This window comes from Corvus kubaryi, unplaced genomic scaffold, assembly GCF_017639235.1.
Source record: "Corvus kubaryi isolate FWS band 111438036 unplaced genomic scaffold, C.kubaryi_AGA036_p1.0 37103, whole genome shotgun sequence".
Classification (NCBI taxonomy): Eukaryota; Metazoa; Chordata; class Aves; order Passeriformes; family Corvidae; genus Corvus; species Corvus kubaryi.
Genome location: NW_024581029.1, coordinates 154,322 through 171,287, shown reverse-complemented (window position 1 = coordinate 171,287; position 16,966 = coordinate 154,322). Strand labels below are relative to the sequence as shown.

The window sequence follows — 16,966 nt, the reverse complement described above, 5'->3', positions numbered from 1 at the left end:
CTGGTTTTTAACAACCAGAGGAGGCACAGGGTGTGCACCAATGTCCTGTTTTATCAGGAGTGCTGTGCACTACTGACATTTCAGCTTGGCAGCAGAAAGTGCATCCGTGGAACAACAATGTTCTGCTTTTCAGGAAGAGCCAGGAGGAGACTCCAGGCATCCACCAAATGCATTACTTGTTTCATTTAAACAGTCCTTGACACTCGGATTTCCATCAACCCTCCATCCTTTCTGACACTCTTTACTATTTCTGCTGCATTGTGGGGTTTTTATTCCCCCTTGAAGGAGTTTTGATTCTTGGAACTCCAAAAAGCATTAAATCCATTGACAAGAATATTTCGTTTTTAAAGAAAAAGATACATATTTAATAACCCTGTAAAATATAAGGACAACACCTGAATTTTGGCCAGAAGAGCTGCAAGACACTCTGCCTCTCAATTATCTAAATTCATGTCTTCACGTATTTATGTAGCTTTCCACTTCCTTTTGTTTTTTTAAAATCTTCTGTATTTAAGTATCTTGATTTTCCTTTTAGGTATGGCTTTACTTTTCTTTTTAGATATTTATAAAAAATAGATAAAATTTACTAGAATATGGCTGCACACACTACTTCCCTGACCTAATTTACATGTATAAATACAGTAAAAGACCCAAGTAATCTTGGAATGCTGGATAAGAGAATCTACTCTACTTCTAAGTATAAAATCAAGATTTTACACTGGACAAAGGATTTAAACCAATTTCTAAAAATGTAATTTTCCATCAGCAAACAAACCATTACTTGATTGCTGAGTGCAGATTATTTTCACATCACCTTCTTTCCCATGTCTCTCCAGGAAGCAAAATGGGATTTTAAAGCCAACGATGAAGATGTATTTTAAGTTTTCCTTTGGAAAAAAACCCTTTAATTTTATTTTTGAAAGCAAACGAAGGAAGCATTACCTGCAGCTTGGCATTCTGAGTTTGCAGAGTTGTGTTTTGCTCCTGCAGGGACACAGTCTGTCTCTGCAGGGCCAGGATCTGGGCCTGCAGGTTGTTGTTCTGTGTCTCGAGCTGCTTGAGCTGCGTTTTCAGCGCCTGCTTCTCCGCCTGCAGCGTCGCGTTCTGGGGGGTTTAAAACCACACAAAACCTCAGTTCACAGCTGCTCCAGGAACTCCAAGATAAAACAGAAGTGTTTTCCAGACCATACAAAGCAGCAGGACTGTGCAGAGATTTACAGGGTGGGATAAAACTGCAGAACAAAGTAACAACCTTTGGGGGGATTTATCACTGGAAAAACAGGTAAATGGATATTGCACCTATGGAGAAACAGGAGAGAAACCTCCAGGACTCATGTAAACAGGGATTATAGAACAGGGATTTGAGAGAGAGCTGTGGATTCAAAAGGGCAAATTCATGTTTTCACATTTCCTTTTTAAATGCCTGTCAAGTGCTTTATGGCATCCCACAGAGCAGAATCCAGCTGCTACATGCACAGTATTTAATTCAGATTCTGCCTGGGATGGAAACGAGGTGATAAATTAAAGTGTCTCAACAGCACCCTCATTTGCATTACTGGAACAGCTCACCACAAATAATTACCACCAGAATAATATTTAAAATATATCTTACATTCCTTTCCACCTCGATTAATCTATCTTTAACTTTCAATAATTCTCTAGTAGTCTCCTGACTTTCCTTCTCCCACTTATTGACAGACTGATTTTCTTCTCCGCTTCTTGGAGGAGAATTCTGAACCATCCTTTCCTCTTCTTGTCTTTGCTTGAGAGCTTCATAGTTCTTCTTCACCTGGAATTATTTAGGACAACTTAAGTTAGGTTTAGAATTTTCCATTTTGTATGTCATAATTTACTAATGAATCACCTGACCATGCCCCTTCTCAAAGAACAGAAGTGCTGTTACTGAATTTGTAAACCTGTTTTTCGTACATATTTGGAGAGATGAGGTACAAATTATTTATGGACATGGACAGTTTAACCCCAACAAACAGGAGACCTCTATTTTCTATTTTATTTCAGTGCTTTCAACTGTATCCCCCAACTGTTATACTAAAATTCTAAAGCAAGGTGATTGTATTTCCTTTTTTAACCAATCTACTCAGGCTGTTCAAGGTAGGCCAGAAAACCTAACTGGAAATGACATCCCAAATCAAATCGACTCCAGGTGATTTATCCAGCTGATGTTTTCATGGCCAGTGAATAAACTCAACAACTGAGCGATGTCAACACAGTCTTAAAAGCATTCACACCTTTGTCCTGCTTTCTGGCACCTGAACGATGGCCATTTTTGACTGTCTTACCCAAAAAGTGTAGAAGTAACAACAGCTCATATAGGAGTCATTTAACCTTACAGAAAAATGTCCTTTTCCTTACTGTTTTCAGTTCCTGACGCAGCTGCTGGTTTAGATTTGTTGATTCTTCCAAACGAGCCTCCAAAGCAGCAATTTTTTCTTCTTTTATTTCCAGAGACTTCTTGAGCGTGGACTCTAATTTGGACTCCAAGAGCTTGTACCTACTGGCGAACAACAAAAAAAGAGTCTGTATTTCAAATAACTATTCGAGGTATTTAAATTCTAAAATGCTCTAGAACAGTCTCATAGCTACATTCAAAAATCCCTGAGTGCTGTAGACAAAAGTACGAAGACACCTCAGCATCCCCAGCAAGTCCTATGTCAAAAATAACCAGAAGATGGTTGTCAAAACCATTTTTGACTCCTTCATTCTTCTAAAACATGTCAGACACAGAAATCGGCCCGTTCAGGCACACCAGGGGGCTGCTGAGCTTCTCTGCATCATTAGTGAGTGGTGCCTGCACTCCTCCTTCTGGCTCCACTCCAGCGAATCCAGCGGGGACCTGAACTCAATTAGAATGTGAAGTGTTTGGAGAGCAAGATTTTCATCAGTTCCCATTTCCTGCCAGCTCCAAAGGGGAGGACAGGGAAGGAGCTGGAGCACAGGACTGTGCAGGTGCACACTCGTTTGGTGCATCAATGTGTAAATTGCTCACTCAGCCCAGCTGCTGATATTTTAAGACTGTTGCCACCCTTGATGTGCAAAGCTTCCATTTTTAACCATATTCACAATATTGCAGGGCACCTAAAACCCCCCAAAATGTCAATTTGAGAGAGAAGTGGTCAGATTAAACTGTATTGATTTAGCACTGCACATCCTTTATGGGAAATACTGAAACCAAAATCATGAATCACTTCTAAGCAGTTCAGTCCCTGTGTGTGGCTCAGAATCTGGAGAACACCTCACTCCGCCCCACAGCTGGATAAAATAAACCAAACTGATATCCCCCTTTCTAATCCTGGCTGCTGAAGGGATCCATCAGTTTAGTGAAGGGAATAAACTGCAGGAGACTCCTGAATGGACAGTGGCATCAGATCCAGTCAGGAACTGGAGCAGAAGATCAACGGGAAGAGAATTAATAAGCAGAAAGCTGTCCAGTAGCATCATGCAGCAGGATGAGAATCTGAGATTCTAAGATATGACAACTAATTCCCAAAGATTTACAGAAGAGTAGGCAACTTATGACTAGCAGAATATACAGTATTTCACCTTCTTGAGCTGAAGTACAGACTTGGCTACAACTAATTCCTGCTACTGAAAAGCTACACAATTCTATAGAAAACAAAGGAGGGAAAAGAATAATAGCAGAGATCCAATATCCACTTTCATTTTGAACAATGAAAGATGGTACAAATTTTGTAACATAACTGCAAGCTGGGTTACTTTGGATTGAGAGTCAAAATCCATAAATCTGTTTGTCTAAGGATAGCAGGCAAGAGAAAATGGAAAACACTTCAAAGTTAACTCATAAAACGTGGCCAGTTTAGACCTCAATAAAAACACTCTGAAGTGCTACCAAGATCATTCATTAAAAACCACAAGCAGCTCTTTCCAGCCAGGAGGAGGAAAGTGGTACATTTTTAATTTCCATCATCAAAATGACAGAGACAGATGAAAGAAGTAATTTTGCCCACACTGAGGAGTAATTTTGCCTATAATGAAAACGCCCTCTTTACAGGCCTGGTTAAAGAACTGCTACTGCCTCACCTATGCATTGTTATGTAAGGAAAGCAATCCAGGTGTCTTTGGGATGAATGAAGAAGCTAAGAACAATGGAAAAGCAGGATACTGGCACAGCAAAATTTCAAACCAACCCAAGTTTTCACATGGAAAGTAACCACTGCCCTTTCATGGTCCTCCAGCTCTACAAGGAGCTTGGGAAGTAGCTCAAGCCAGCAGCAGAGCCCAACCACTTCTAACCTAGAACTTGATTAAATGTTGCTCCATTTGGGCTTCATCTAAGCTTAAGCTTCACCTTGGATCAAGGACTGGTGGTTTTTTGCTGGGTATATTCACCTAAGGACATATCAAATGCTTATCAAGTGCTGTATGGGACACAGAAGTGCTTAAATCAGAAGAAATCCAACCAGTCCAGGTTCTGAGGACTTCGCCTGAACTCATGTGGGAGCTGAGAAATGCAGGTGAAAGCCACCAGCAGAAACCAAGAGCAGGTAACACATTCACCCACAGGACTCTGGCAGCACCCCATGACAGAGCACTGGCAGCAAGAAAGGGGAACTGGATTCAAACCCCAAGTGTTACTTGGTTTCCTTTGGACACACAAAGCCCCAAATCAATCTCCATACTCATGACAGATAATGACAGCAGAACAGCACCGGGAAGTAAAGCTTGGCTAGAAGCCCACACCAGTCTGCTTTGCTCCTGCCACCAATTTTCCCTAAATCCCTGCAGGATAAGACAGAGGAGGAAAATACAGCAGAGGAAACAGATGTCAGGGCAGCAGCTGCTTTCCAATGGCAGGTGTGGAAGAATGATGGAGCCACCACCAAGTTCTGGAGACACTGGAGCACTGGATACTTCCCAGACAGGGAAAGTGGGAATGCAGCTTCCTTTAGGAAGGAAGAACTAGAAGGAAATGGTTGCAAGGAAAGAGTGAGGCAGTTTAAGGTAATCACTATGTGACAAAAACCATTTGTATCAGACAGGCAGTCAAAAAAGAAAAAAAAAACCCAACACTTTGAGCTCATTATCTTTTACTGCTACTGTTGCTGCTGCTGACTAGAGCATAAAACATTTTAATTATAATTAACTGTATCTCCTGACATACTTCAATGAGTCTCTTAGCAACAAAAAGCGGCAAGTCACTGTCACAGTCAGCTGAATGTGACAGCACATCAACTAATTAATTTCCAAAAATATCAAGTTCCATTTTGGGTCTACGAGTGTGCCTTAAAAATCTAAGAGTATGCACAGAACCAGTCTGCAAAACCACTTCATGAATAAAAAAGACCCTCATTTGTGCTCTCTCTCAGGTAGGCCCTGCCATTCTCACCTGTCATCACTGCTCTGCTCATCGTGCAGGAGACGCTCCTTGTTCAAGCCAATTTTTTCAAGCTCGTGGGCCAGTTTTTCTAGATCATTGTTCATCTGTTGTGTCTTCAATTTCTCATTCACTAAGTCCTTGCACAGAAAAAACTACAGTCAGTATCTTCAGAGAAATAAAACAACGTAGTCTTAGTTCCAGGAGGGCTGAGACAAGGGCGTTCTATCATTACATGACTGCAATAATTCATGTTCAACTCTCCTTCCAGTTGTCAGCTTCCAGCTGTATCAGACATTACACTGTAACTAGAATATGATTTCTCTGTGCTCTCTCTTTTACAGTTTCCCTTTAAATTTGGTCTGGAACATGACAGTGAAGGGGAAATGTTCCAGTAGCATGATACTCTTCCTTTTCATGACTACGATTATAGAAATTTTGGTTATCTAATGCATAAAGGTGTTAACAGTACACAGATTAAAGCAGAAAAACGTCCCCAAATCAGAAACCCAGATATAATTTCTGTACATTACAAACAGATTATGATGGGAACAGAAACTCCTCTGTGTTTACCTCTCTCAAAGTGACCAGGGTTTTCTTATCAATGGTTGCTCTTTTCACCAGCTCCTTGTTTTCCTTTTCCAGTTCTTTCAGGCGCAGACACGACTCTTTGTATACAACAATTTCTTTAAACAGAGATTTATTTTCCCTCTCCAGATTACTGATTTTTACATTATTTTCTTCTAAGGTACTATCTTTAATTTCTGCTTGCTGTCGAAGCCTTTTGTTTTCCTTTTCCAGCTGTTTCTTATCCTTTTCCAGTTGAGAAGTCTCTTGTTCTAACAACTTATTCTCCTTTTCCAACTGCTCCAGGCGCTTACTAGAGATTTTTAACTCTTCCAAGTTCTTTTGCAGGGTCTGATTTTCAGACTCTAAATCCTGTAATTCGCTCTCTAATTGCTGAATCTTCTTATTGCTGTTTTCCAGGGCTTTCTGTAGCCTTTGGTTTTCTGTGTCCAGGCCTTGGTAACTGACTTCCAAGCGTTCAGTCTTCTTAAAAGAGGCTTTCATCAGTTCAAGGCTTTTTTTGAGTTGCTCCTTTTCACTCTCCAGCTCCTTATTTTCTAATTGTAACTGTGCCACTTTAATGCTTGTACACTTCAAGGATTCAATTGTCCTTCGTAACTCTAAATTTTCTTCATCGAGTTGGGAATTCTCCTTTTCTAAGGATTCTAACTGAAAAGTGAGGTTTTTCAGGCTATCCAAGGTTTTTTTCAGCTTTCTGTTCTCCGTCTCCAGGTCAGAGTTCTCTTGTTCTAAGGCCTCGATCTTCTCACAAGTGATATTTAGGTTGGTGATTTTTTTCTGTAATAACTCATTTTCCTTCTCCAGACGATGCAGCTCGTTCTCTAATTCTTCCGCCCTCTCCCCTTTCTCTTTGTAGTGTTCCAGTTCTTTCCTGATTTGTTTTTTTTCAAATTCAATCTTATTTAACTTACTGCTGGTCTCTTTGATAGACTCATGAAGGATTTTATTTTCCTTTTCAATTTCTTTCATTCTTGCCTCAGCACTGATTTGGGAGCGCTGCCTTAGAGAAGCCACAGTTTGATTCAAGTGTTCATTTTCTTGTTCCAAGAGTTTAATCTTATTTGGGTAGAAAAAAGGTAAAGTGATAAACAATGTGCCAACAAGGAACTGCTTTCATATATAAACTAAACGATACTAATCATATATTTACCTTTTATTTTAAGTTAAAAAACCTCTCACTCTGCCAGTATTTATGTGAGGAATTACAAACACTATTTCGAGTTTGACAACAACGTAAATCTTCAAATCTCTTCCTCTTGAATATGAATAGATAAACATAAACCCCAAATGAATAAAGCAGAAATCCAAGCAAAGCTTTATCTATTTCTTAGGACAATTTAATTTTCATTTGTGTTTACCCGTATTTAGATTGCTTTTTCTTATACTCAGTGAATTCCAGAGCTGTGTGTCCACAAGGAACAGGGCTGCAGGCAAGTTCTAAACCAAACCTGAGATGGAGGGAGGTGTGGGAGCCACTAAAATCTCTTTATTTCATTCGGAAAAAGTGGAGGTGATGGGTGGGATATGAGGGAATCCTGATCACAGTCAAAAACAAATTGAGAAGAAACACACCAAAGTTACACTGATTTTTGAGTTAAAAAGAACTCTTGGATATTCTGTTCCAAGCCAGCTTCAGAGAAAGTAAACCATACTGGAATTATTTTCCTAGGAAACATTTCTCCAGATCTACCTCAAGGATAAGAGCAAAACTTACATCTTAATTTTTAGTATTTCTTGACTTTTTAGGTTGCTCCAAATCATCAGGAATTATTTGGGCAAGTAACACCAGACAGCAAAATCCAGTAAAACTGTTTGGATCAATATTTAAGTGTACACTAATAACCCAGTGTAAGGGATGTTTCAACAATAAACTGTTTTGGAGAAAAGCAAAAGTGCTGCTTGCAATGAAAAACAGACTGAGAAAATTATAGGCTGTTCTTCCATAGTGAAATCTGAATGGAACTATTAATTACAGAGCTTCAGCTCTGCTCCCAGCAATAACAAACTGCTCTGGAATATTCACCAGAAACTCATTAACAGGTGCCTAAAAACACAACTCTGGGGCACCTGGCACGGCACTGAATTACTTTCCATGAATTCTGCTTCTATAATCCAAATTCCACAAAAAATCCTGATAAATGCCTCCATGGTTTTGGATGAGATCAAATGAACGTCCTATAGTTAATTCCAGTGTCAGCACAGGATTTGTAAGAGATAAGAAAGATGCTGTTGACCCATCAGCCCTTAAGCATGTTATTTTTAAGCAGAACTAGTCTCACTGAAATATCAGTCCCAAAACAAGATATGTATCTTTAAATGAAAGTAAACCTTATACGCCAAGCCTTTTTTTTTTTTCCTCTCCCTTTTTCTTTCTTCTGGAATTTCATTTACTGATTAAATAGGGCCTTTAAACATCTTCAGCATCTCCTGAAATACAATACTCTGTATTTCAAAGTACTGTACTTAAACTAAATGGCAATGTCATCAGGAGGTATAAATAGAATTTATAAAAGCTAGCTGCAGTTCTAATTCTGAAACACTCAACTCCTAAATCTGGCATTTCCAGAAGCTTCCAGAACTCTTTTTCCTGGTGGCTGCCTTCCACCTGTCTGCTCTGCAGGCACCTCAGAAGGTGCCAGTGTCCATCAGGCACAGGTACATCTTTACCAAGATTCAGATGCCAGTTTTTGGCAGCCACAAATAAATCCAGGTAGGATTACAGCATTACAGCAGGAACCCATCCCAGTGCAAGGCAGGATTACGGAGCTGGACCTGAGGCTGCTGGAATTCTCATCAATACTCCAACATTACTCCAAGCACTGCCCAGCTGCCTGGGACCTTTCTCCTGCTCTGGGAGGTGTCTGGCTTCCCTCCAAAGTTCCCAATTCTCTCTCCTGGCTGAGCTACACCCTCCAAGCAACTCCAGCAGATGCCCACGGAAGCCACAGGAGCGTTAGAAACATCACAAAGCTCTAAACCCACCAGCAAAACCCCAGCCAGAAGTGAGTCACGTCTCTCACTGGCTGCAGCTCTCAGAAAAGCTGTTTTCCTGCAGAAACGTCCTTTTGGCAAATCCACTACATTTACAATCCCTTTATGTCTGTAAAATCCTACAAAAGGAGACCAGCAGAGCACAAAGCAGCATTAAAACTTTTGGTTCTGCTACTCACTTGTCTCTCGGAGTTCTCTCGAAGTGCTTCAAGTGTCTTTTCAAGCTGTGCTTTTTCTTTCATCAAATCTTTACTCTGATTTTGACTGTTCTGAAGACTTTGTTTCTCTTGGCTAATTTCATTCTCCAGCTCTTCAAGCTGGGAAGAGAAACAGAAGTTTTGAAACGTACTTAAAAATGACACTCTTAGCTGGGTTGAAGGCACCCTCATAGAAATGAATAAAGAAGCTTAAGGGGAAGAATAAAACAGAAATTTCTAATCTTTAATTGAAACATTAATTTCTTCTGGGAATATATTTACTCCTGCCAGAATTTTCTCCCTGGCTCAGAGCACAGCATCTATAAAGTACTTTAAAAAAAAGGGTCAGATTTTCTCAGGCTCTGGGTATTTCCTCAAGCATCTTTTTTTTCTCTTAAAATTCCATTTTAGTGAGATTTATATTGCTCCTCCAAGACCCTTTTAACTTAGGAAGGTTGAATGTTGTTTAATCTCACTTAACTATTTCAAGAGATAATTAAGATGATTCCTTGGGAATTAAATATATGGGTTTGTTTTGTCAAACGGTTCCAACTTGCAGAGAGCAAAACTTTTTAATATTTAAAATACCCAAGGCATGATTTTTCTGTCACATTTAAGTTGTACCAAGTTGACCTGAATGATGTTTGTGTGCTTCTTACACCTATTCCTTTCTTTTGTACCTCCCAGCTGCCTTCTGGGCACAGCACAGAGGCTGCTCCAAAAAATACTAGCTTCTTAGGAATCAGAAAACTTATGGGAACATGGAATGCAGCAGGGATTTCTTTAATTTACTGTCTTTTTTAAATTATCTCTCACCCACTCTAAGAGCAGTCTTTCACCTGAAATAGCTGCTGAAGTCAAAGCTATTTTAGGAACTTTAGACATTTTCACTCCACTGTAATTAGTCCCTGTTTTTTTTCAAATTTTTATTCTCTATAAATACCACTGACTACATTATTCTATTTGATACCCATAATTTGAGAAGTAAAGTATTGCAGATCAGCACAGTTAAACCTGACAAACTACCCTCTTTATCAATTCCTTGACCCACCTTCTCCCTTCCTCAGCTAAAATGAGGACACAGGACCAAGTTTTCAGCTCAGACTCATCCCTCACTCTTCACCTCTGCACACACATTCTCCTGCTTCACAATTACCAAAATTAATGTTCTCCAGTATTCTAAACCACTTTCATTACTCATCATATCCCCAATATATTATTATTTTTTCCCCTCACTGGTCCAAGACCTTTCTGAATAAACTGGTCACATTGTCACATCAATAAACAAGCAAAACTAAAGAAGATAAAAACCTCTTGGAGGTGGTTTTATTTTTTACCATAAACTTACAAACGCTGTAACTCCACTTAGACCCTTATCCAAATGCCTTACCCAAAATAACAGCAATTCATAAAACTACCCTTTAGAAAGAAAATAGCAAAGAACATTAGGCAGTTCTCACACAATCCAAGCACACCCTGACCTTTACCTTCTTGCTAAGTCTTTGGTTTTCTTTTTCCATTTTCAGAATCCTTGAACTGCTGCCTTCCACAGAGCCCACTGCACTTTGCAGTTCTTCCACAGTCTTCAGCAAACTTTGGTTTTCCATTTCCAGCTTCAGTAACCTGCTGGATGTCAGCTCATTCACCTCATGGCCTAGTGATTTCTGGGGCACTGCAGGAGAAAAACACCATCATTAAAATAAAAGGTGACTTATTACCCTGAGTTCTTTGCATTTTTAAACGTAGGGGATTTAGCAGCCTTTGAAGGTCCCTCTGATGCCTTCTTGGTGACCAGAGCTGGTTAGGATTAGAAATGTTAAAAATTAAAGTATGTTCTACTCTCCTAATGTTCCTAATCACAGCAGAGATTTGTTTCCCACAACTTGGGATGTATCTCCAAATTTCCACAAGTGCTTTGCACAGAATCCAGTTTATATCCAAGCATGTTATACTGAAACAATCAAAATTGTTACGACAGCTCTTCTCCTTAGCTTTGAGAACAGCAAAGCAAGAAGTCTCAATCTGTGCTGAGGAGTACAAAAGTCTGAATGTAAGTGCAAGGTATTTAGCGGGTTTACACCACTGAACAAGAATCACAAGAACAGAGTTTTCATGTAGGCTGTATCTCCATGGATACATGGGAATCAGCATTTCCCGAGAGGATGACACGCTCTGTATTTCAGAAATAAGGACATTTCATTTCCTAATGCCATCCTGCCTCTGAGATTTTAATTTCAATCACTTTGCAAGCATTAACTATGTTTACCTTCAGAAAGTTCAGTAGTCCTATTTATCTGCTCAAGCTCCCAGCCAAGATGCAAAGACTCATCCATACTTTGTTTCTGAGCCATTTCTAGGGTCATATTTTCCTCCATGAGCTCCTCAATCTTCTTTCTGTCCATATCACGCTCCTTGAAAATTATTTCACAGGTTAAAAGAAAAGTCTCAATATGTGCAAAGTATTTTATTATCTATTTATTACCTATATTATTATATTCTAGTAATATCTGTATTCTATCATCTTTATTATGTTGTTACAGGGAAGGGCAAAGTGCTCTTTTCTGATTTGCTGACACAGTGAGATGGGGAGGAACTGGCAAAAGCTGGGAGAACTTTGAAGGGAACAGGAACAACCAGCAAAGAAGATTACAAAGAAGAACCTCTTCTCCTCATAACCTACAGCAATCACTCCCTACTCTTCCAAAGTTTACTTCTCTCTGAGTATTAGGAAACAAAGTGCATGGGGTAAACACAACACTTAAGTGACAATTCATTATATTCACATCAAAATACCAATCCTATTGCTCTTGAGTCTCTGCTGATTTATCATCACATTCCTTCTCTATCCACTATTTTGAAGGCTTTTATTAAAAATGGAAACGAAATTCAGTGTGTATCAGTTGCCTTTGCCACCCTCCCCTGACACTCACCATCTCCATATCATGCAATTTAGCTTTTAGCTGTAAATTCTCTTTTTCTAACTCGTGCAGTTTATCCGAACGGGCTCGTGTCCCCTCTAATTGATCTTCCAACATTGTCTTGGTTTCTAGCAACACTTGATTGTCCTCCTTTAACTCCTGCAAAAATTGAGCAACAACAAAAAATAAATACCAAACCAAAAATATTTCCCTGCTCATACCAACTTTGACACCATCACAAGCAGTTTCAGAAACCTAAACTAAAACTGGGAGCTGCAAATAAATAATAAAAAATAAAAATAATAAAAAGCACACTTACAGCAATTTCATACAAATGCAATTTATGAATTTCGATGAAAATAAAATCTGACATAAATTAGATGGAATACTCCCTAAGCCATTAAGAACAAATAAGGTGTTGATAATTATAATTAAACCATCAGTATCTCTGTGATTTGGGCTGTGATCTGGAAAGAGCTCCTGCATGTACAGCCCAAAATTAGGTTTATAGGCCACTGGGCCCAAAGTCAGGCCATGATCTGAAAATGCAACCACAATCTTAAAATAAAACCAGCCACTCTCAAGGTCCTGAGCAGCTTTCAGTACAGAGAGGATTTTTTCATAGCATGTGATGAAAGTAATGTGCAAAATACATAAATGGCAATTTTCCTCATGATATAAAGACAAAACTTTTCAAAATTCACCACAGTCAGCTGCAAAGCTGAGAAAAGATCACATAAATATCCTTCATACTCCTCCCTACACAAATATTAAATTAACTCCTAATTATTATGAAGCAAACCCAACTGATTAACATCTATCTGCATTAAAGTATGCTTGAAATAAACAATAGTTTACAAGCAATGAAAACATATAAACAAATTTTAGGGGGTTTATTAGTTCAAACAGTCTATGAAAATGAAACTTCCACTGTTGTCAAATCCTGTACACCAGTCTGCTTTCCTTTACTGATTTCTTATGCCATATGGCACTTGCCCATCAAATTTGGCATTTACAGACAGAATGATGGCCTGAAAAATTCCTGCATGTTGATTTGACTCCTAAATCACTAACCCATGGCAGAACTCTAAGTTCCCCTTGCCTGGTGTTGGCACATCTTTTTTTAGTGTATTTTATGCCATTGTCCCGTACTCATTTATGTGAACAGCCTGTATTTCCTCAACACTTGACTTAGAAAATTGCCTTCCCTTAGGAGACCTACAGGAGGACAAAGAAATTACTATATTTATAGCATCTTCTGAATTAATTCCTCCATGGGTTTCTCAACCCATCCTTCACAGAGGCTTCCACTGGCCTTGCTAGCTTAGAGCTACAGTGAACACTGCTGACCTCCATGCCATTAGACACAGAGACAATTCCCTAAAAACCGCAGTTTGTCACAAAAACCTGACTGCCATATCCCAGAGCAAGAAGCTGCAACCCTTTTTCAAATCCCAATGTTTTAATCTCCAAAAAAGCTTTGAAAAAGCCCCAGCCAAGAGAAAAACGGTGGTTGTGGATGACTTTTTCCCTGGATTTACTCACCTCCACCCTGGCTTTGTAGAACTCAATGTCATGGAGCCTCTCCTTGTAGCGGCTGACTTCACTCTCCAGCTTGTCCACTCGGATCGCCTTCTCCCGGAGCGCGTCCAGCTCATCCCTGTACACCCTGGCAGAGCGGGCATCCGACAGCAGGTTCATGTTCTGGCACAAAGGGAGACACAGAAATAAAGGTAAGGCTGGACAGGACGTGCTAAAGGATAACACAGATCTTCATTGTTTAAATCAGGGTAAAGCAGAGAGGTATCAGTTAATTCTGAGAAACACAAAGGAACAGTAGAATGTATTTCAGAGGGTTAGTTCAGATGACGTATTTCCAAGGAAACTGCATTGGCCTTTTTCAAGGACTCACTGTAGTTTTGTGTGTTGCATATTTATGTATGTATTTAGGGGTTTTTCCCTCATTATAGACACACAAAGTATAAAGAAAAACCAGACAAAACTAGAGCGCTTTCATTTTAAGAAAATCCTCCCAGAGGATGCACTGGGGGCAAACTGCTTGACTGTTGAAACAAAAATATTAGAGAAGAAATACTAACCTAAGTCAGGACACTTTTTTCCATCATAATATACCAAATAAAGGAATAAATGACACAAGATCAGGTTCAGAGTGCAAAATAAAAAAAAAGAAACATGGAAACATACTTAATATCAAAGAAAGAGTGGTGAATTGTTCTGGTGGTGGCAACTTTTTTTTAAATAATAAAATTATTAAACCCACACCTCTTGCTGAAGTCTCTTCAGTTCAGCTTCCATCTGTTCCAGTTCTTGTTTACAGTCAAGCAGCTGCTCAGTCTTTTCCTCACTTAGAAGAGAAAACAGAAACCAGTTAAACATGGCCATGAAACCTGCTAATGATCACCAGGTTTGAGAACGAAATGCTGAGATTTGTGAGGCTTCCACCTTTAATCCACAATTTCAGGGACATCAGAGTATAAAATTTAGGGTTGCCATTATGACTTAGTTATTCTTTTGGTTTAAGTCTTTATCTAATATTTTAAATGTTAAGTCTTTTTGTAGTCCTTTAAATTGTTGTTTCCTACTCATGCAGGGTAGAAAACAGGGTGCAAGAAAGGAATTCTTGCAATAAGGGATTTTTGCTAACAAACCACAGACAATACACATGAATGTGTACCAGGAGATTCACATCCAAAAGTCAACTCAGAATAATGTCAAAATATACATTCAAAAGGCCCAGATTCTTTCCAGGAGAACCAGACACTAACCCCTTGTCACAATCATATAAAACCAATTTTAAAAGCACTTCTGTAGATTCAAAATTCCTTTTTTTCTTGCAGAGAAGAATCAAGGTTTTTAGGTGTCTACTCAGCTGAAGAAGATACTGCTTAATAAGCTCAGTAATTTCATGAAACACATAATGAATTTTAATTTTATGGAAACAACACAGTGTCTGTTTTAGTCTACTCAGAAACCTGTGCTAAAACCAATTTGACATAGAATGTTGCAATTCCTACAGGACTCATTCTTAACTTCCAACTCATTTCTCAATCTTTGAAAGATGAGTTTGTTAAACCATGACTAAGTGCAAAGGAAATATTTAATTCTCTCACAGACAAAGAATACCTGATGTTCAACATTCAACTGCACCTCAGAACAAAAAGTATTTGCTATTGAAAAACCTGCCAATATTGAATATTCTTAAAAGATGTATTACATACACAAATGTGTTACTGTATATTTCACATTCTGGAATACAAGTTAGACACAAAAGCAGAAAAGGGGGAAATAAGAGACTTTAATGGACTGACATGTATAATACAATCTCAAAACAATCATACCAACAAAGAATAGGTATGTTTCAAACAAAATTAGAGCAGTTGTTTTTAAAAATGAGCCAATTTCACCATGAATGATCTTTTTACAACCAGACATTGTTTGGAAAAGGTCACTGAGCCTACAAGCACAGGAGGTTCAGCTTTGCACAGCTCACTGCAACATCCCTGTCACAGCTCTCCCCCTCCAGAGGTGCTCAGAAACCAGGCACAAACAGAAATGTATTCCTGATTTCTGTAACTTTTCCATCAGCATCCATATTCCTGTGATTGTTCTACACGCGAACACACAGAACTCAGCACTCAGAAAATGAGGTGTGCAATTTCCAGCTTTGGAGTTTCTATATTCCCTGGTTTGCATCCAACTGAAAAATCATCTTTACAGACCTTTTATATGAAATTACATCAGCTACAGTGCATATTCAACCAGGTATGAAGGTTCACTGCCAAAACCAGATTATAAATAAATTTTACGCTGAGTATTCTCAAGTCTGGAATTAAAGCAATTTTAAATTTATCAAATAGATGCAGCATTTAACACCAAATACTGCAGACAGAAGTTAATTCATCCATCTGATATTTTAAAATACTGCTACATGTAAAGGGAATTTATTTACCAACTGAATTCAAGTAAGAGTGCAAAATGTGGACTGTTCTGAGCCATCAGTGTTGCCCTAATTGCACGCTTCAGCTACAGACTGGAGAGGATTGGACTAAATTATACAGAACATACCAGTGTTCACTGTTTAGGCTATCTATTAACTGTCAATCAAACTAATAACAGCAATTTTTTCACTAATTTTCTTGGTGCAGCTGTTTATAGAATATCCTGGGCGGGCTCATTGCAGGAGACACATAATAATACAGACATCAGGAAAAAAGAGCCCTATCTTTTGTCCTCTGTTCCTCATGGAGACCACGCTGCAGTGGGGGAAGGGGATCCTCGGACTAAATCAACAAGATCCTTAATCCAGCCAGCTAGAAACGATCTGATCAACAAACTGGGAATTGCGACTTATGCCACCTTCAGCTTGTAATTGAATTTACCTGTCTCCTCTCTCCATTGCTGAATTTAAAAAATCTTTATTCGTGCTGTTTCCACACATATTGAATCTCTTCAGATTTAGCATTTTAATTCAGAACACACACACACACACTTCACTCTGCTGAAACAACTGACACATTGCTACAGGGAGAAGCAGATTCTCCACAGGTCTGTTATTGATCTTCTCTTTAAATAACTCCTCACCCTGCTCAGATTTGCTCCTTGACCATGAAGACAAAGTGCCCAGAGAAACCTACTGAATCAGGAGTAGTTTTCAGGGGCAAGTACGTGTTGTGCAGACAAGAAATCTTTTACACAGGAACAAAGAGGTGGGGAACAGGAAATCATTCTAATGGAAAGTTTTTGTCCTATCTGCAATGAAATTAAACCATGAATGAACCATAGGTAAATATTTCCTGTTGGAAACAGGTCACTTAATCATGCCACTGAGAAGGAATCCCTCCTGCACCATCTCCTTTTAATGACCACCTGGTTTGAGAACAAAAGGCTGAGATTTATGA

The 16,966-nt window shown here is 39.0% G+C and overlaps 1 protein-coding gene across 22 annotated transcripts in view; it reads right to left on the bottom strand.

Annotated features, from left to right (window-relative positions):
• CCDC88A (coiled-coil domain containing 88A) overlaps positions 1 to 16,966 on the bottom strand; it is a 65,313-nt gene that overhangs the window by 22,124 nt on the left and 26,223 nt on the right. For 18 of the 22 annotated variants that reach the window (XM_042021023.1, XM_042021022.1, XM_042021025.1 and 15 more), the window contains 11 exons: positions 14,331 to 14,412; positions 13,593 to 13,751; positions 12,060 to 12,206; positions 11,396 to 11,540; positions 10,617 to 10,801; positions 9,112 to 9,249; positions 5,927 to 6,997; positions 5,366 to 5,493; positions 2,374 to 2,515; positions 1,613 to 1,789; positions 943 to 1,104 (listed from right to left, as the gene is read on the bottom strand). In XM_042021023.1, coding sequence (XP_041876957.1) covers positions 943 to 1,104; positions 1,613 to 1,789; positions 2,374 to 2,515; positions 5,366 to 5,493; positions 5,927 to 6,997; positions 9,112 to 9,249; positions 10,617 to 10,801; positions 11,396 to 11,540; positions 12,060 to 12,206; positions 13,593 to 13,751; positions 14,331 to 14,412 — 2,536 coding nt within the window. The remainder of the gene's footprint in view (positions 1 to 942; positions 1,105 to 1,612; positions 1,790 to 2,373; positions 2,516 to 5,365; positions 5,494 to 5,926; positions 6,998 to 9,111; positions 9,250 to 10,616; positions 10,802 to 11,395; positions 11,541 to 12,059; positions 12,207 to 13,592; positions 13,752 to 14,330; positions 14,413 to 16,966) is intronic. The other 4 variants (XM_042021024.1, XM_042021027.1, XM_042021033.1 and 1 more) reach the window with 1 other exon arrangement.